Below are 14,270 nucleotides of genomic sequence, written 5' to 3' on the forward strand. Positions count from 1 at the left end.
CCGTATATGCACAAGAAAAGATAAATAAACGAAAACAAATTTTATTTTGTGTTAAACTTTTTTAAATTTTGGGATTATATAAATGACGTATTTATTTATACGTATATTTAATTTCAAAGCTCAAAGTTGGAAATTATTTTTTACATTAGATTCGCTCGAACTTCCTTAATTAATTCATTATTTTGAAGTTTTGTGTAAAATTTGATTGTTGGTTTTAAAATATTCAATTTAGAATCTTTTATCACAACATTCATAGCCTCTAATAAAAAGATTATTTAAAAAAATCATTAATTCATTAATTTTTAATAGTATTTTGCATGATTATGATTTATGAGTTAGAAAAAAATTTTAGTATTGTTCTTTTGAAGTTATAATTGTTAAAAAAAAAAATCATATTTAATTTACTCGACAAGAACTCATCGAAAATAAACAAAAAAATTTGTTTTTTATTGTAATAAAATCAATTTTCAAAATATTTAAATTAAATTTATAGAAAATTTCATGATAATAAATTTTTCACTTATTTTTGCTTACTTCTGACAAAATTAATACGAATTTCAAGCTAAGTCGACGATTAAGAAGCCCTAGCCATAGCCAGTAAAAGGGTCACTTATCTAACTTAGTTTTTATAAACTTTTCATTAGTCTATTATGTGAGATTAATTTTTTCTAGCAACTCTGTAACTATTGCTGCAAACCGTACTAATTTTTTCTGTCTGTGACTTAGACTTAATGCTTCTTTGATTTACGACGTACGAGTCCCGAGAAAATGGGAAGATTAATGTGATACCTCAGTGGTTCTGACACCAGCCATCATCAAACACAAAAACTAAATGCTCAAAGTTTGTTTGTTTGTTTATAATAACAACTTAGATCATTTTTAACGTTCAAAGGTGTAAGAAAGAAAGAGATAACCAGGACATGTAACTTAGCAAAAAATTATCAGTTATTCCTCGAATTTTGTTCACTACTTTGTAAGCAATAAAAGTAGATAGGCTAATAAAGCTTTATAACCGAATAAAAATCCAATTTGTGGACGTCTCGGGCATGCGACGCAGTTTAGTGTTTTAGAAAGGCAAATATCCGGCGATAAAATTTTATTTCAAGCTACTACATCATCGGGTATGTTATATTGAGTGTGTCAGGTGCACAAAAGTGTCTTATGATAATTCCTTGGCTTACATGTATAGCACATAGCCGGTGAAAAGCTCGCTTTTCTGAGCCTTTCCTTTAATATCATTGCCGAGGGATTTTGCGGTGAAACGCTTGCGCCTCATCGTCATCAGATTACCTGCGGTTTATGGATTTTATCCTTGTTAAAATCAAAAGCTTTTCTGTCTTGTACAGTTTTAACGCAAGCTTTGATTAATTAAACTTATTACCGCTCCAGAAATATATTATTAAAGTTATTTGATGTTTAAAATATTTGTGACACTTAAATGTAATTTAATTGTTTCATTGAATCTCTTGAATTAACGCCAAGAATTTAAATTTGAAATATCACTTATTCTCAGAAACTTACTAATTATAATTACACAAATATCTCAAGGGAATTCAATTACCGGATTATATTTAAGGTATTCCTTTGTTTTGTTAATAATTTCTGTACTTTGTCTCACACAAATAATTAAATACTTCTACTAATGAGAAAGAGCTAACTGAAATACGACTCTAATTACAAAAAAAAAAATACTATTTTTTTCGCTTGAATTACTTTTAAAGAGAGATTTATTTGTTCTAAGTACGATGGATTCATTGAAGTCATCCACAGAGCATGCATGAAAAATCTTTTAGATATAGAAAGAATTTTGAAAAATTTGTGAACTACTATTGAACTACTACTTATTGTGCTGAAATAAGAAATTTTTTTTTGCAGAAAAAAAATTTTTTTTTCAATTTTAAAAGATTCTTGAGTTTTAAGTTTGAATATCGAATTTCAATTGCACAGAAAGAAAAATTTCTTGACTGGAGAACAAAATTCTTGTCTTAAGAAAATTTTCGGGTGCCTGAAGGAAGACCGAAGTTGTGTTGGCCGAAGTAAAAATTTTTCTTGAAATTCTATTTTTAGTGGAAGTAATTTTTTCTTAATTCAAATTATTATAAATACTTGATACAATAAATTTTTATATTTGATCAAGATTTTTAGATACTTTAGGGAAGCAGCGCCATCTACTTCAGCTGAGAAAAAATTTTCTCACCTTGAGAAAATTTTTCTCTTGAATATTTGATACCCATTTTATATTATTTTAGCGTGCAATTATACATATTAAATGAAAAAAAAAAATGATTTAATATTATTTGATCTTTTTATTTGACATGTTAATTAGGGATGGGCGATATACATCGATGTTTCGACTATCGATGTTTTTTTCCGGGAAACATCGATTTTTTTGGTCGATTTTTTTTTGGAATCGAAACATCGATGGTCGATGTAAAATAATAAACCATCGACATCGAAATAAATTTCTACTAGAAATTTTTTAGCGCGCGCTAAAAATTAAAAAAAAATCTGAAAATACCAAAAAAAAAAATCGTAAAAATTACAGTTATAAATATGGGAAAAAATCTATTAAACACAATTGTTAATGACTTGCAAGTGCATTTTAATAGCTGGAATATGATCTTAGAATTCAAAAATAACGAAATAACCATATTTTCGAATTTCAGACTGTCGTTCGATTGTATCGAATTTTTTTAATCTTTAAATGACCTACACAGTGTTTAATAGAGTTTTTCCTCTTATTTATAACTTTAATTTTCCCGATTTTTTGGTTTTTGAGATTTTTTTGAATTTTAATCATACTCAATCTGAATCCAAAAAATTTTTTTATTTTGATAATTTCGATTTTTCATGATTTATTGTCATTTTTTTTAGTTATTTGCTATTTTTTAAAATTTTGACGGCTCAAAGGCCTAATTAACGTTCAAATTCAGATTCAGTGAATTGAATTATATAAAAATCATGCTTGATCAAAGTCCACAAAATTTTATTCATCGCTGTGGCTGCAGTTTTTCGCAATTTTTTGCCTTATTTAGGGTTTTTTGGATTTTAGTCAAAATTTTGAGGGTGTACGGGCAATAATAATTAAAATAATTAAAAATTATTTCTTTTTACGCCAAATTTGGTAATAAGTATAATTTTTTCGAATTTTCGCGCGCATTTTCAACATCGATGTCTACAATCGATGTTTCGATGTTTTTGTCAAAACATCGATGGTTCGATGGTGAAAAATTTCGAAAATCGATAGTCCGATGTCGATTTTTTTTGTTAACATCGCCCATCCCTAATGTTAATCAATAAAAATATTAATGAAAATTTACTTCTATCAAGAACTAAATTTTTTGGAGCACGAGGCTGAATTTTCTTAAAACAAGATTTTCTTGACTCAAATAAATTTCCTTCTATTAAGATACGTATTTCTTAAAGCAAGAGAATTAATTTTGTTGGAATAAGTGAAATTTTTTGTGTCAAAAAAAAATTTTTTTTTCGCTCAAGAAAATAATTAGGAAGAAAAATATTTTCTTGGCTCAAGTGAAGCTTTTTTTCTGTGTGGTTTTAAAATTTTTTTTCTTTATTAGCGACTTTGAAATTGAATTTAAGGTTTTCATCTAATAATTTTAATCATATAAAGTTTAATCAGATACTTTGTTTGAAAGTGACATTTGGTACCAAGGAATCTCATTAATAAGTGTATGAGTAATAGGATTAGAACTTTGGTACTAAGCAAATGAAATCGTAAAATCGACGCTAGTTACCAAACTTATATAGCAATTAGTAAGTCAGAAAGCTGGTATCACGTGAATAAGATAGATTCCTTTTAATAGACCATTACAGCAATTAGTAAAATTTCCGTGAAATTTTAAATACAGATAAAATATTTGACTTTTTCTAGTTTTGTTTCCATTGACTATTGTTCTTCTTGTAATAAAAAAAAATAGTGACATCTGTATGAAAATGACCCCTGATTTTTTGTCGGTCGAAGTGTCCAAGTAAAAGTAAAATTGTTGAAACAAAAAACCCGAAGACCTAACCGAAAAGACCAGAGGCGATTGCGTGATTTTTCTCGTGGAATCCTCTCTCACTTTACCGTTTTTCCTTCATTTCATTCCTTTTATTTTTGAACATTTTCTGCGCTCAGACTTTTCACGTCTGCGTGGGCGAAAATCAGCCCGAAGGATATGACACCTACTGGGTAATTTTACAACTGTGAGATTACTTTTTTTTCAAACAGCTTTGTTTATTTTTAGTTACTTTTATTTAGGTTCGTTTAGTTATTTCTGTTGCTTTAACCAGAACAGAAAATAAAAACGGACAAAAAATTTGCTGACGAACAAAATGAACTTGAAAAAAAAAAAAAAAAAATCTGAATTTCAATAAAATTTTTTATTGGTAAAAAAATCAATCAATAAGAAGTGATATTTTTTTTCTTAAAAAAAAAAAAAATGACTAAAATTTAATTAGATCGAGACTGGGCTTTTTATTCCGGGTAATGCTCATAGAATACAATGTATATGTGATTAATGGATAATTAAACAAAAGTAGTAATCTGCAGTGTTTGTTCAGACCCAATAAAACCGGTCTATTTACAATCACGATAATGAAAATTGGAATTTCGGGATTGTATTGAAAATTCAGCTAACTCAATTACTGTTCGAATTGTTTTCGAATGACCGTTAAAAAACAAAAGTTATGGTAAAAACTAAACGAAAAATAACAAGTATCAATTTTTCAATACATTACTGATTGAATTACGGATTATAGAGAAAAAGCATTTCGTCAATGGCTTATTTATTTCATGAAATATAATCATTCAGAAAAAACAGACTTTTATTCGTTGAAAGCTATTTTTTTACAATCCGTTGCAATTTTTACCGCTGAAATTTGTAAGCTAATCTGTATAGATTCAATTTCGCTTTTCAGTTTAGAGTGTCAGCTAAATTTTAATCATCAAATGAAAACTTTCCGTATCATATGAAAAAATAAAAGCCGATAAATGTTAAAGAGCAAATATGGGTTTGTTATGTTGAATTCAATAGATTGAAATTGAAATTTATTGTATTTAATCAGCGCATCACTACTCTCATGCAGAGTTTTATTATGTTCATAAAAAATCTCACGTTTCGCATTTTCGAGGCTTTTCATTGTCATCTGTTGTTGTCATGCTCGATTTGATAAAATATTATAGCTTTTTATATTTATTTATCAATATATTTTACTGGTGTTGAAATTTTATTCATCCGTTTTTTTATTTTTTCTTACACTGATAGAAGGATTTGTTTATAGTTAAAAATATTTGTTAATATTTAACAAATCATTTATTAGAGACCACTTTTTAGTCCTTAACAAATATTTCTTAGTATTTAAAAAGATTTATTAATATTTAATAAATGAATATCTGATTTATTAAATACAAACAAATCATTTTAAATACTAAGAAATATTTGTTTGATACTAAAAAATGGTCTCTAATAAATGATTTGTTAACTATTAACAAATATTTTTTTAATACAAATAAATCCTTCTATCAGTGTAATATAGCCATTGTCTTAGTGTTTTATGACGTTGTGAAAATAAAAAAATCCGACGGGTAACAAAGTACAATATTTATGGAGCATGTGTCGATACTTTGTAAGAAAAAATAACAACGAATTGTAAAAGAAAATGAAGTACTATTTAAAATGCATATGCTCGACACTAAAACATGACTCGAACGCTATATTTTCTTCATCTGAAACCCCCGATTGCTACGACACGACACGTTTTGTTGTTCGACTACGTACATTTTAGTATAAGCGAAGTCTAATATCGCAATTCACGTACAAGAACGCAAACGAGTCAACGAACGAACGAACGAACGTGATGACAGTAAAGAAAAAAAGTAAGTAACAAGAAAATTCAAATGAAAAGCTACATCGTATATTTTGTATGGAGGTCGTAAGAAATATTATTCTTATTATTATGTATTCGCAAACCGTTTCTAAAAGTTATAAAAAAAGATTTATTATTTTTTCAATTTATGGTCCAATTTTTCTCAACATTTAAAAATTTTTGACAGATACGTTCTTTAGAAAAGAAAAAAATTAGGAAAACGGTTGACCCTACAGGCCATCTTTGCAACTTCCCGCTACCTCCATACCTAAGTGCTCAACAATTCACTTATTTTTGAAACTCTTCAAGCTCAAAAATATAATTTGTGTGTAATTTTGAACTCTCCGAGCTCAAATAAATTGCTGTTCTGTGCTTTTGAGCTCTTCGAGCTCAAAAGGCTGATGGAAGTTTTATAGAATACTATTTTTTGAATTTTCAAACCGCAATAACTTTTGAATGAATCAACCGATTTTCTCGCGGTTTACGGCATTCAACGCAGTTTTTGGAGTTCTTTGAAAAATCTTTAAGCGCAAACTGATCAGACTAAAAATTTCATAGAAATTCTGAAAAAAACATTTTTTTTTAATTTTTTTCGACAACGATATCTCACGGATAAATCAACCGATTTTCACCGGGCTGGTGGCAATCGATGTGGTTTTTGAGGTTAAGAGCTGATTAGTTTTTGAAATTGATCGGTTTAGCCGTTTAAAAGATATTTCAAAAAAACGAATTTTTGGAAATTTTATTTTTGAGATTTCTCAAAATTGATCGACTCAAATTCTATAAATTAGTATCAGAATTTTAGGGGCAAAGGAACTCTTCAGAACGCCGCTTATTTTGATCGAATCGGATGATCCGTTCAAAAGTTATGAGAGATTTACACGCACACACACACACACACACACACACACACACACACACACACACACACACACACACACACACACATACAGATACCGTGACATCACCGCGGAAATAGTCAGGAAAGCTTCCTAGGACCTCAAAACGTCGAGATCTGATGAAAACTCGATTTTCGAAAAACAGGGTGAAAACAATAACTTCCCGATTTTTGAAAATTTTCAATTTTCTTAGCGGGAAGTTAAAAAAATAATTCTTCTTTCATTTATTAAGACCTCAAATTTAACTCACTTGTATGGAGACAATTTAACGATTTTGCGACATCTATCGGTGATTTTTATTACTACCCTTATTAAAAAAATTATACATTCGCTTATCAAGTCACATCGGGACATATCAAGTCCGATATGTCTTGCCATAACCTGATAGCTCTATATCTGGCTAATTTTCAAATCAGACCACATCCTATATATTAAAATTAACGGAGAAAAAAATTCAGCTACAGGAACTCTATAGTAGATAGTAAATTGTACACGGAAAGAAACGGTAATTTTTCTTTAAAAATTACCGTTAAAATCACAGTAATCGTGGGACACTCGTAAATTCCTGATCTAATTACAATTCTTTCAATAATTATTCACAATTACAATGTAAAAAATCCAGGAAAGTACCATTAATTTTTACTGTAGTATACCGGTAAAAAATAATTTTTACTGATTTAATCTTAAAAATTACAGTAAAATCAAAAGATTTTACTGAAATTGCTATAAAATTTACCGGAGTCTCCGGTAAAAAAGAATCTAAGTAACGGTACTATCTACCGACTTTGAGGCGGCGCTGCAATCGCTGTAGACTTCTCAGCTGTTAACAAAATTTCACATGTTAGTGATCAGTTGACACTGAATTACAGTTAATTCTAACAAACATTTATACAATTATCATTATAACAAAATTTTATGCAATTAGTTAACTGTAGATTGTAAAGATGTGCTTTAATGACATCCGCAATTATCTATAAATATTTGTTATTATTCTATATATATATATATATATATATTATATATATATATATATATATATATATATATATATATATGTATATATAGATTGTAAAGTGAAATAACCTAAAAAAATAAATTAAATTAAAAAAATCAAATAAACATTTAATGTTGTTAAATTAAAATCAACTTTTTTTTAAACATAAAACCTATTAAATTTATGATAATAATATTCCATTAATAACAATATGTCTAATAATAATTATATTCCAAGCGGCAAGCTGCATTGAAAATTTAAAAAATTGTTTTTACCGTAGACTCCGGTAAATTTTACCCATACAACTGTAAAAAGTATTTCTGTTTCTAGTAAATGATAAAGCAGTACTTAAGTGTCCCACGATTACAATACAGTCCGGTAATTTTTCTCGTTAATTTAAGGATAAATTTTAAAGAATATTTCTTTCCGTGTAAAACATTCTAGTAGGTTAACGCATTCTTATGCGTTAGTCAAACGTTATTTACCTCTCACAACTCTACAGGATTGTTCTGAGACTATAAAAAATTTTTATTAATCTAATAAATTAAATTAAGTCACTGCAAATGAACCTTGAAAAACCGTAAATACAAAACCGTTCTAACGAAATTCAATTTAGCAAAAAAAAAAAAATACCTATTCCCTTAAATAAATAAACTGGAGACTTAATTGTCCTTATATATTTTTAATAATATGGATGAGTAACAAAATAATTATGCTCGTTATTTTTGAAGGTTATAAAATATGTCAGCGCACTTCACGACTGCGCAACTATACCGTTTGTCTTTTAGAGCGATCCCGTGGAGCTCTGAGAGCTCAACAACATTTAGTTATCAGAACTAAATAAAATGTTGTTACTGTAACTCTATGACAAACAATAAACTGTGTATAGTTATGGTAACTATACAATTTGGTTCCCAGAACGAATTTTTTTTCCGTGAAGTTGGCTCGGTATCGAAATAACTCTAAAATATGGACCCTGATTCCTTATTGGTTTAGGATTAGAGCACCCGCGTATGAGCACAATTTGAATTCCTAGTAACAAATTATTCATGGATATATCCGGCCACATCAAAAAAATTTTTTACAAATTTAGACTTTGTATTTCAAAATTTGTTCTATTTCTTCTACAATTCCCAAATTTTGTTTTTAATAATAAAGATTCAAAATTAATGCGGCTCTTAATAAGAAATGAAATCCATAGAACGAATGAAATTTTACAAAACTATTACCCATTAAATAAAATTAATTAAACGACTATTTGTGAATGTATTTCCACAAGCAAAGGCGATTTCAATTACAAATAGATAAATATACGAACGCTTGTTGCTTCTTATTCAAATAAACATCGAATACGGAAATCGATAAGGGGTCAAACGTTTCGAGAATCGAGAGCTAAATAGACGATAAGTTTAAATTCAAGCGTACGAATAAGCTCCTAGTCGTGATCCAAGATCGGAGATGCATCCAAACAGGAGCACAGGCTACAGAACCACGGATACAAACACATCCAAACCAAACACAAGCATGAGCTTAGACAGTAATTGGCTTAAGATGAACCTTCAGAGAACAATACAATGGCGTCTCCGTCCCAGAGGTAAACCGACAAGAGTTTGGCGCAATCCCCTCTCGACCTCAGTATTGTTTGTGATCCGAGCTTGCTTCTTCCTTGTTCATCTTCGCCTCCTGCCGAATCATCGCCTCTCTCTCTTTTTCCCTCTATCTTGCTTTCAATTTATATGCATCAATTGTAACCTCAAAACGTCAGTTCTGGGCACTAGCCAATCGCAGGACATCTACGTCTTAGTACGTCTCTACCAACATCTCTTCCTTTGTCTTCAATTCAACTCACCTGTCTTTTAGAACGCGAAAACGATCTTGTCACAAGACATTCCAATTCCAATTTTATTCTTATCTGCTCTTTTTATTCCGTTCGGAGTGTGATAAAAATGGATAAAATCGTGATATATCAGAGGAAAACCTCAAGGGTTCACTTTTGCTCCCTTATCTTTTATTTTTTTAGTTAACCTCTCTATTCTCCATTTATTATTCTTGACATGTGACGCCAACGATCTACACTCAAGCCGCGGTTATGTCAATATAGCGTTAATAGAGGGCAATTCTGTTAAGGAGGTTCGAGCGAATCTAATGTAAAAAATAATTTCCAACTTTGAGCTTTGAAGTATACGTATAAATAAATACGTCATTTATCTAATCTCAAAATTTGAAAAAGATTCACCGTTTAGTTACTTAGATATTAAATTTTAAAAATCACATATTTTATCTCCTTAGACACGGGCTCTTATGGCGGACAAACTTTTGTCGAGACTTTAATTATTTTTTTCAATATTAACCTCCCAACTTTAACGGATAAAAAACCATACACAAAAAACTTGGATTATTGCAAAATATAAAAACAATTTAATAATATTACATTACCGATATAATTTTTGAAATATTTAAAGTCAAATTTTATGTTTGTAATTCGTTTATCGTCAGCCATTCGAATAAAGATTTGACAACATCGCGTCAACAGCTGAGAAAAACGAAAAGGATAGAAATATAGTTACAAAGAGAGAAATGTTTAACTCACACACTCATCCACGTCTCAGTTATCGGTATAATCAAGCGCGCTATTGCCAAATCTGTTTATTTATTCCGGCAAGTAATAAATACGAAATTCATTTTATTACTTTACTTTATTAAATAAGTAAAAATCATCAATTATTAAATTGTTTAAATTATTTTATATTAAAATAAAGAATTTTGACGAATATTGGGAAGACTAAAATTAAAAAAAAATTTTAACACTATTTTGACTCATTAGTTACGCTCGAACTTCCTTAACGGTAACGTTTGCAATTTTTAATGATTATTTTTTGACAAAAAAAATAATAAAGTGGGTAGCAAAATAAATAACTCTAGCGGGTGTGAAATTTCCGTGACGAAATCCCCGACAGTTGGATGATTTTTCTCGGTGGATGATCGTCACGATGCTTGATAAGCGTGAACAGTTTATAAAACCGTTACTTTTTGCTAGTGCTCGCAGAGCTTAATACTCGCACATTGAGCGACGATACATAAAACGTGGATGGTAATTTATAAAAATTACTTTATTTTATTCAAAATATGCATACAACAGATGGTTGAGCAATTACTTACCAATTTCAACCAGGCATTCGTTGTGAGAATTTGGTTCTTTTCATCCTGAAAGAAAAAAGATAAAATTTATTCAAAAGGCTAATTACGTAGAATTAAGTATTGTAAAATTGAAAGATCTTGTTGTAAGGTACCCGCGGGTAATAAGGCCTGTCGGGTTATAAGGCCTAAGTGATAGAAATGATATTTAAAATAACTGATTCCGCTAGAGGCTTTTCTAGTAGAAGCGTCTAGCATAGAAATGTCGTTACAAGTTTATAGAGTCCCGATACAACGTTCCTTGTCTTCTATATTTCATCATCCGTCATATGCTAAAGTAGCGCAGAAGAATTCCTAAAAAACGGTTTGAGCAAATGGTAAGCATTTTTTATAATTTTATATTTAATAATTTAAAATCATTGTTCTAATTTTTATCAACATCTTAAAAAGTATTGTTGCTAAATTTAAGTGATTATTGATCTCTAATAACAATTTTATTAAGTATAGTATAACTATTTCCAGTATGTTTAACCCGCAAGCCTTATTACCCTACCGTAGTAAAATAAGGCCTACTCGCAAGGTTTTTGAAAAAATTTAATTTTGTGTTTATGGTGAAAATTACCATTACTCCATTATATTTTATGGCTAATGTATTAATATAAAAATTAATGATACATTTCAATAATTAAATACAATATTGCACGCCTCATATTGCGAAGCGCGTGAGGTTGTGCTTTATACTCGACTCGTCAAGGTCAAGCAATTTTGTGATCTTTAAATGCCTCTATCACAATCATATTACACTTATACAATGATATAATTAGATGTACACCGAAAAAACACTTAAATTAAACCATCTTTCACTTTCTAAAATCATTTCATGTTGCTATTTCGAAAAAAAAAAAAAAAAACGTTTTAAAAAAAATTTTACGTGGACGTCCGGATGTCACTCCATTTTGGATGTACCAACGATTACTCCCGAACAAATTGATATTTCAAGACCGGACCTTTTTTATTAGTTTAAACGAACAAAGCCAAACAAACTTTTCTGATTTGTCACGTGAAAACTATGGCGCCACTTGATCAAGCTAAATTTTTTTAGACTGCGTGCGCATATGACAAGAAAAAAGGGCGCCAATATTTAAAAAAAAAATAAAAAATACTCTGTAAGAAATTACTTAATTATAATTTTTTTTTTTTTTAATCAATTGCACAATTAATTTTTTTTTTTTAATGAATGAGCGTTATGAGGCGTGCACTTTTGGATTTTTTAAACTTTTTATTCTATTTTCGATTTTTTTCAAATTCTTTCTTAGCTAGGCCTTATTACCCGCGGGTACCTTATTTGTACTTATATTAGGATAAAAGTAATACATTCTGGGCTGAACTTTAAGAGGCGTTGACCTGGAAAAATAACCAGTGAAAGCAATAACGTAAGCAGGAAAGCACCCGAAAGTAATTGTTTAAAGTGATTCACACTGGTGCGTTGAAAGGAAAAACGTCAAAGCAAAATAGCGCAAAATGTTAGTAATTATTTAACTCAAACAGATGGAGGTTGTTTGTATTAAAGGATTTTGTTTCTTTCTTTATTTTTCCGTTCAGTAATATAATACGTTGGAGAAGGAGAGAAAAAGTAAACGATAAAAAAATGCGTCTTGACCTGATGAAATTTCAAAGCGCGCCTGTACCGGCGCTTTCACTGCTCAAATAATATTCAACAACAAAATATAAATAAAGATAAAATAAACAAAAGAGTGAGCGAGGGAAAAGCGGATGGAGAAAAACTGTTATAAGAAAAATACCGAGTTGTGAGATATAAAGAACCGTCCTCATCTTGGCGTAAAAAAGACGCACAGATGGGGCGAGCGTGGTACTGATGGGGGCACACTGGTAGTGATATAAAAATGTAAAATTTCCATTTCAAAGAGAAACAGATGCATCACATTTTTGTTCTTTTCTGTGCTTGTGACCTGTGGTGCTTTTGCTGCTGCTTTTTTCTTGCTTTTATATCCTTTTACAAATATTTTTTTATTTTTCAATATCTTTTTTTGCACCTACGACTATTGATATTTTAATCAACCATACAATATGCTTCTTTTGATATTCTACATGAAATTTTTTACATTCTTGTCACACTTCATTATTTTTAGTGGTTTTTGGAAAAAAAATCTGTAAAAATGAGTTTTTACACTCAAAAATTAATTTACTTAACTTAAAAGAAAAATTTCTAATCATGAAGTTAATTTTTTTTTTTTCGTCTATTTTTTACCTTTCACCTATAATTTAATCGATTTCTGAGAAAACATTTTTGTGAAGCCCTGATGACATCTGTAACTTATCATTCTGTTCAAAAAAAAATATCCAATAGTAAGATATTAAAATAATACAATTTTTCTGATCAAAATACAAAATCATAATCACACGTTTGACAGTGTAAACTTTTTATTTTACACTATCTTAATTTGACACCGTGCTTAGTGTAACTTTTACAGATCGAAGCTCAAAATTGTCACACTAAGTCATTTACACCACAATGAATCTAAAAAATTTTTTTACAGTGTAATAAATTAAACATTTGATTGTTCTAATTAATGAAAAACTGACAACAATTATCATTGTCTCTCTTTCTCTATTGTAATGTCGAATAAATAAATTTAGGTACTACGTAAATTAACCAAGACTTTGTACTTGAAATTTAACACTTGCAGTATCGACAATACTAAAAAGTTAATTTAACTTTCATTAATCGTAACCTCTAAAACTTGAATAATAATACTGAGTACTTCAAACTGCGGGTAATTGAAGATAAACTGAACTGTAGAAATGGCAATCACCCAGTTATTTTCAAAAACCTTACGATCCTTACTGATTACTGCTCTAGTATCTTTACTATCCGATGGAATAAATTTAACTACTTAGGGTCAAGCTCATCCTATCAATTACCACTGACTGGTAGATATCTTGGAGTGTAATAAATTTTATTCCACCTGTTGAAAAAAAAAAAAAAAAAATGCAAAAAACTAAAAGCCTAGCAATCGAAACCGAGATAATTAATTTTGAGATTTTAAATAAAAAAAAATTATTTGGAAACAATCAAAGTTTTAAGTAATAATGAAGCTTGAGTCTAGCTTGTGAAATAACTATGCCAATACGTAAAAAAGTTTAACGGAACAATTAAAAATTTAAAAAGTCGTTTGGGTCATCCTCAAAGTTGAGCGGGGTTTTTAAAAGCAAAATGAGACTCAGGAGGAAAAGAAAAGGAGAATGAGTAAACGCCGGTTGGCAAAACGACGACATGGTTTCCCATCTGGTTGAATGGCATTTGAAACCTTCGCTTCCTATATAGCTCCCCTCACGCCAACTGAGAAAACTTT

At 29.6% G+C, this 14,270-nt stretch overlaps 1 protein-coding gene and 1 long non-coding RNA gene across 4 annotated transcripts in view; one reads left to right on the forward strand and one right to left on the reverse strand.

Annotated features, from left to right (window-relative positions):
* Positions 1 to 14,270, reverse strand: part of LOC123269948 (acetylcholine receptor subunit alpha-type acr-16) — a 262,893-nt gene that overhangs the window by 157,984 nt on the left and 90,639 nt on the right. For all 3 annotated transcript variants that reach the window (XM_044735897.1, XM_044735896.1, XM_044735898.1), the window contains exon 4: positions 10,921 to 10,965. In XM_044735897.1, coding sequence (XP_044591832.1) covers positions 10,921 to 10,965 — 45 coding nt within the window. The remainder of the gene's footprint in view (positions 1 to 10,920; positions 10,966 to 14,270) is intronic.
* The window catches only part of LOC123269950, a 28,340-nt gene continuing 25,171 nt past the window's right edge, over positions 11,102 to 14,270 (forward strand). Inside the window, exon 1 of the long non-coding RNA XR_006510505.1 lies at positions 11,102 to 11,476. This is a non-coding gene — a long non-coding RNA (uncharacterized LOC123269950). The remainder of the gene's footprint in view (positions 11,477 to 14,270) is intronic.

This window comes from Cotesia glomerata, linkage group LG7, assembly GCF_020080835.1.
Source record: "Cotesia glomerata isolate CgM1 linkage group LG7, MPM_Cglom_v2.3, whole genome shotgun sequence".
In the NCBI taxonomy this organism is placed as follows: domain Eukaryota; kingdom Metazoa; phylum Arthropoda; class Insecta; order Hymenoptera; family Braconidae; genus Cotesia; species Cotesia glomerata.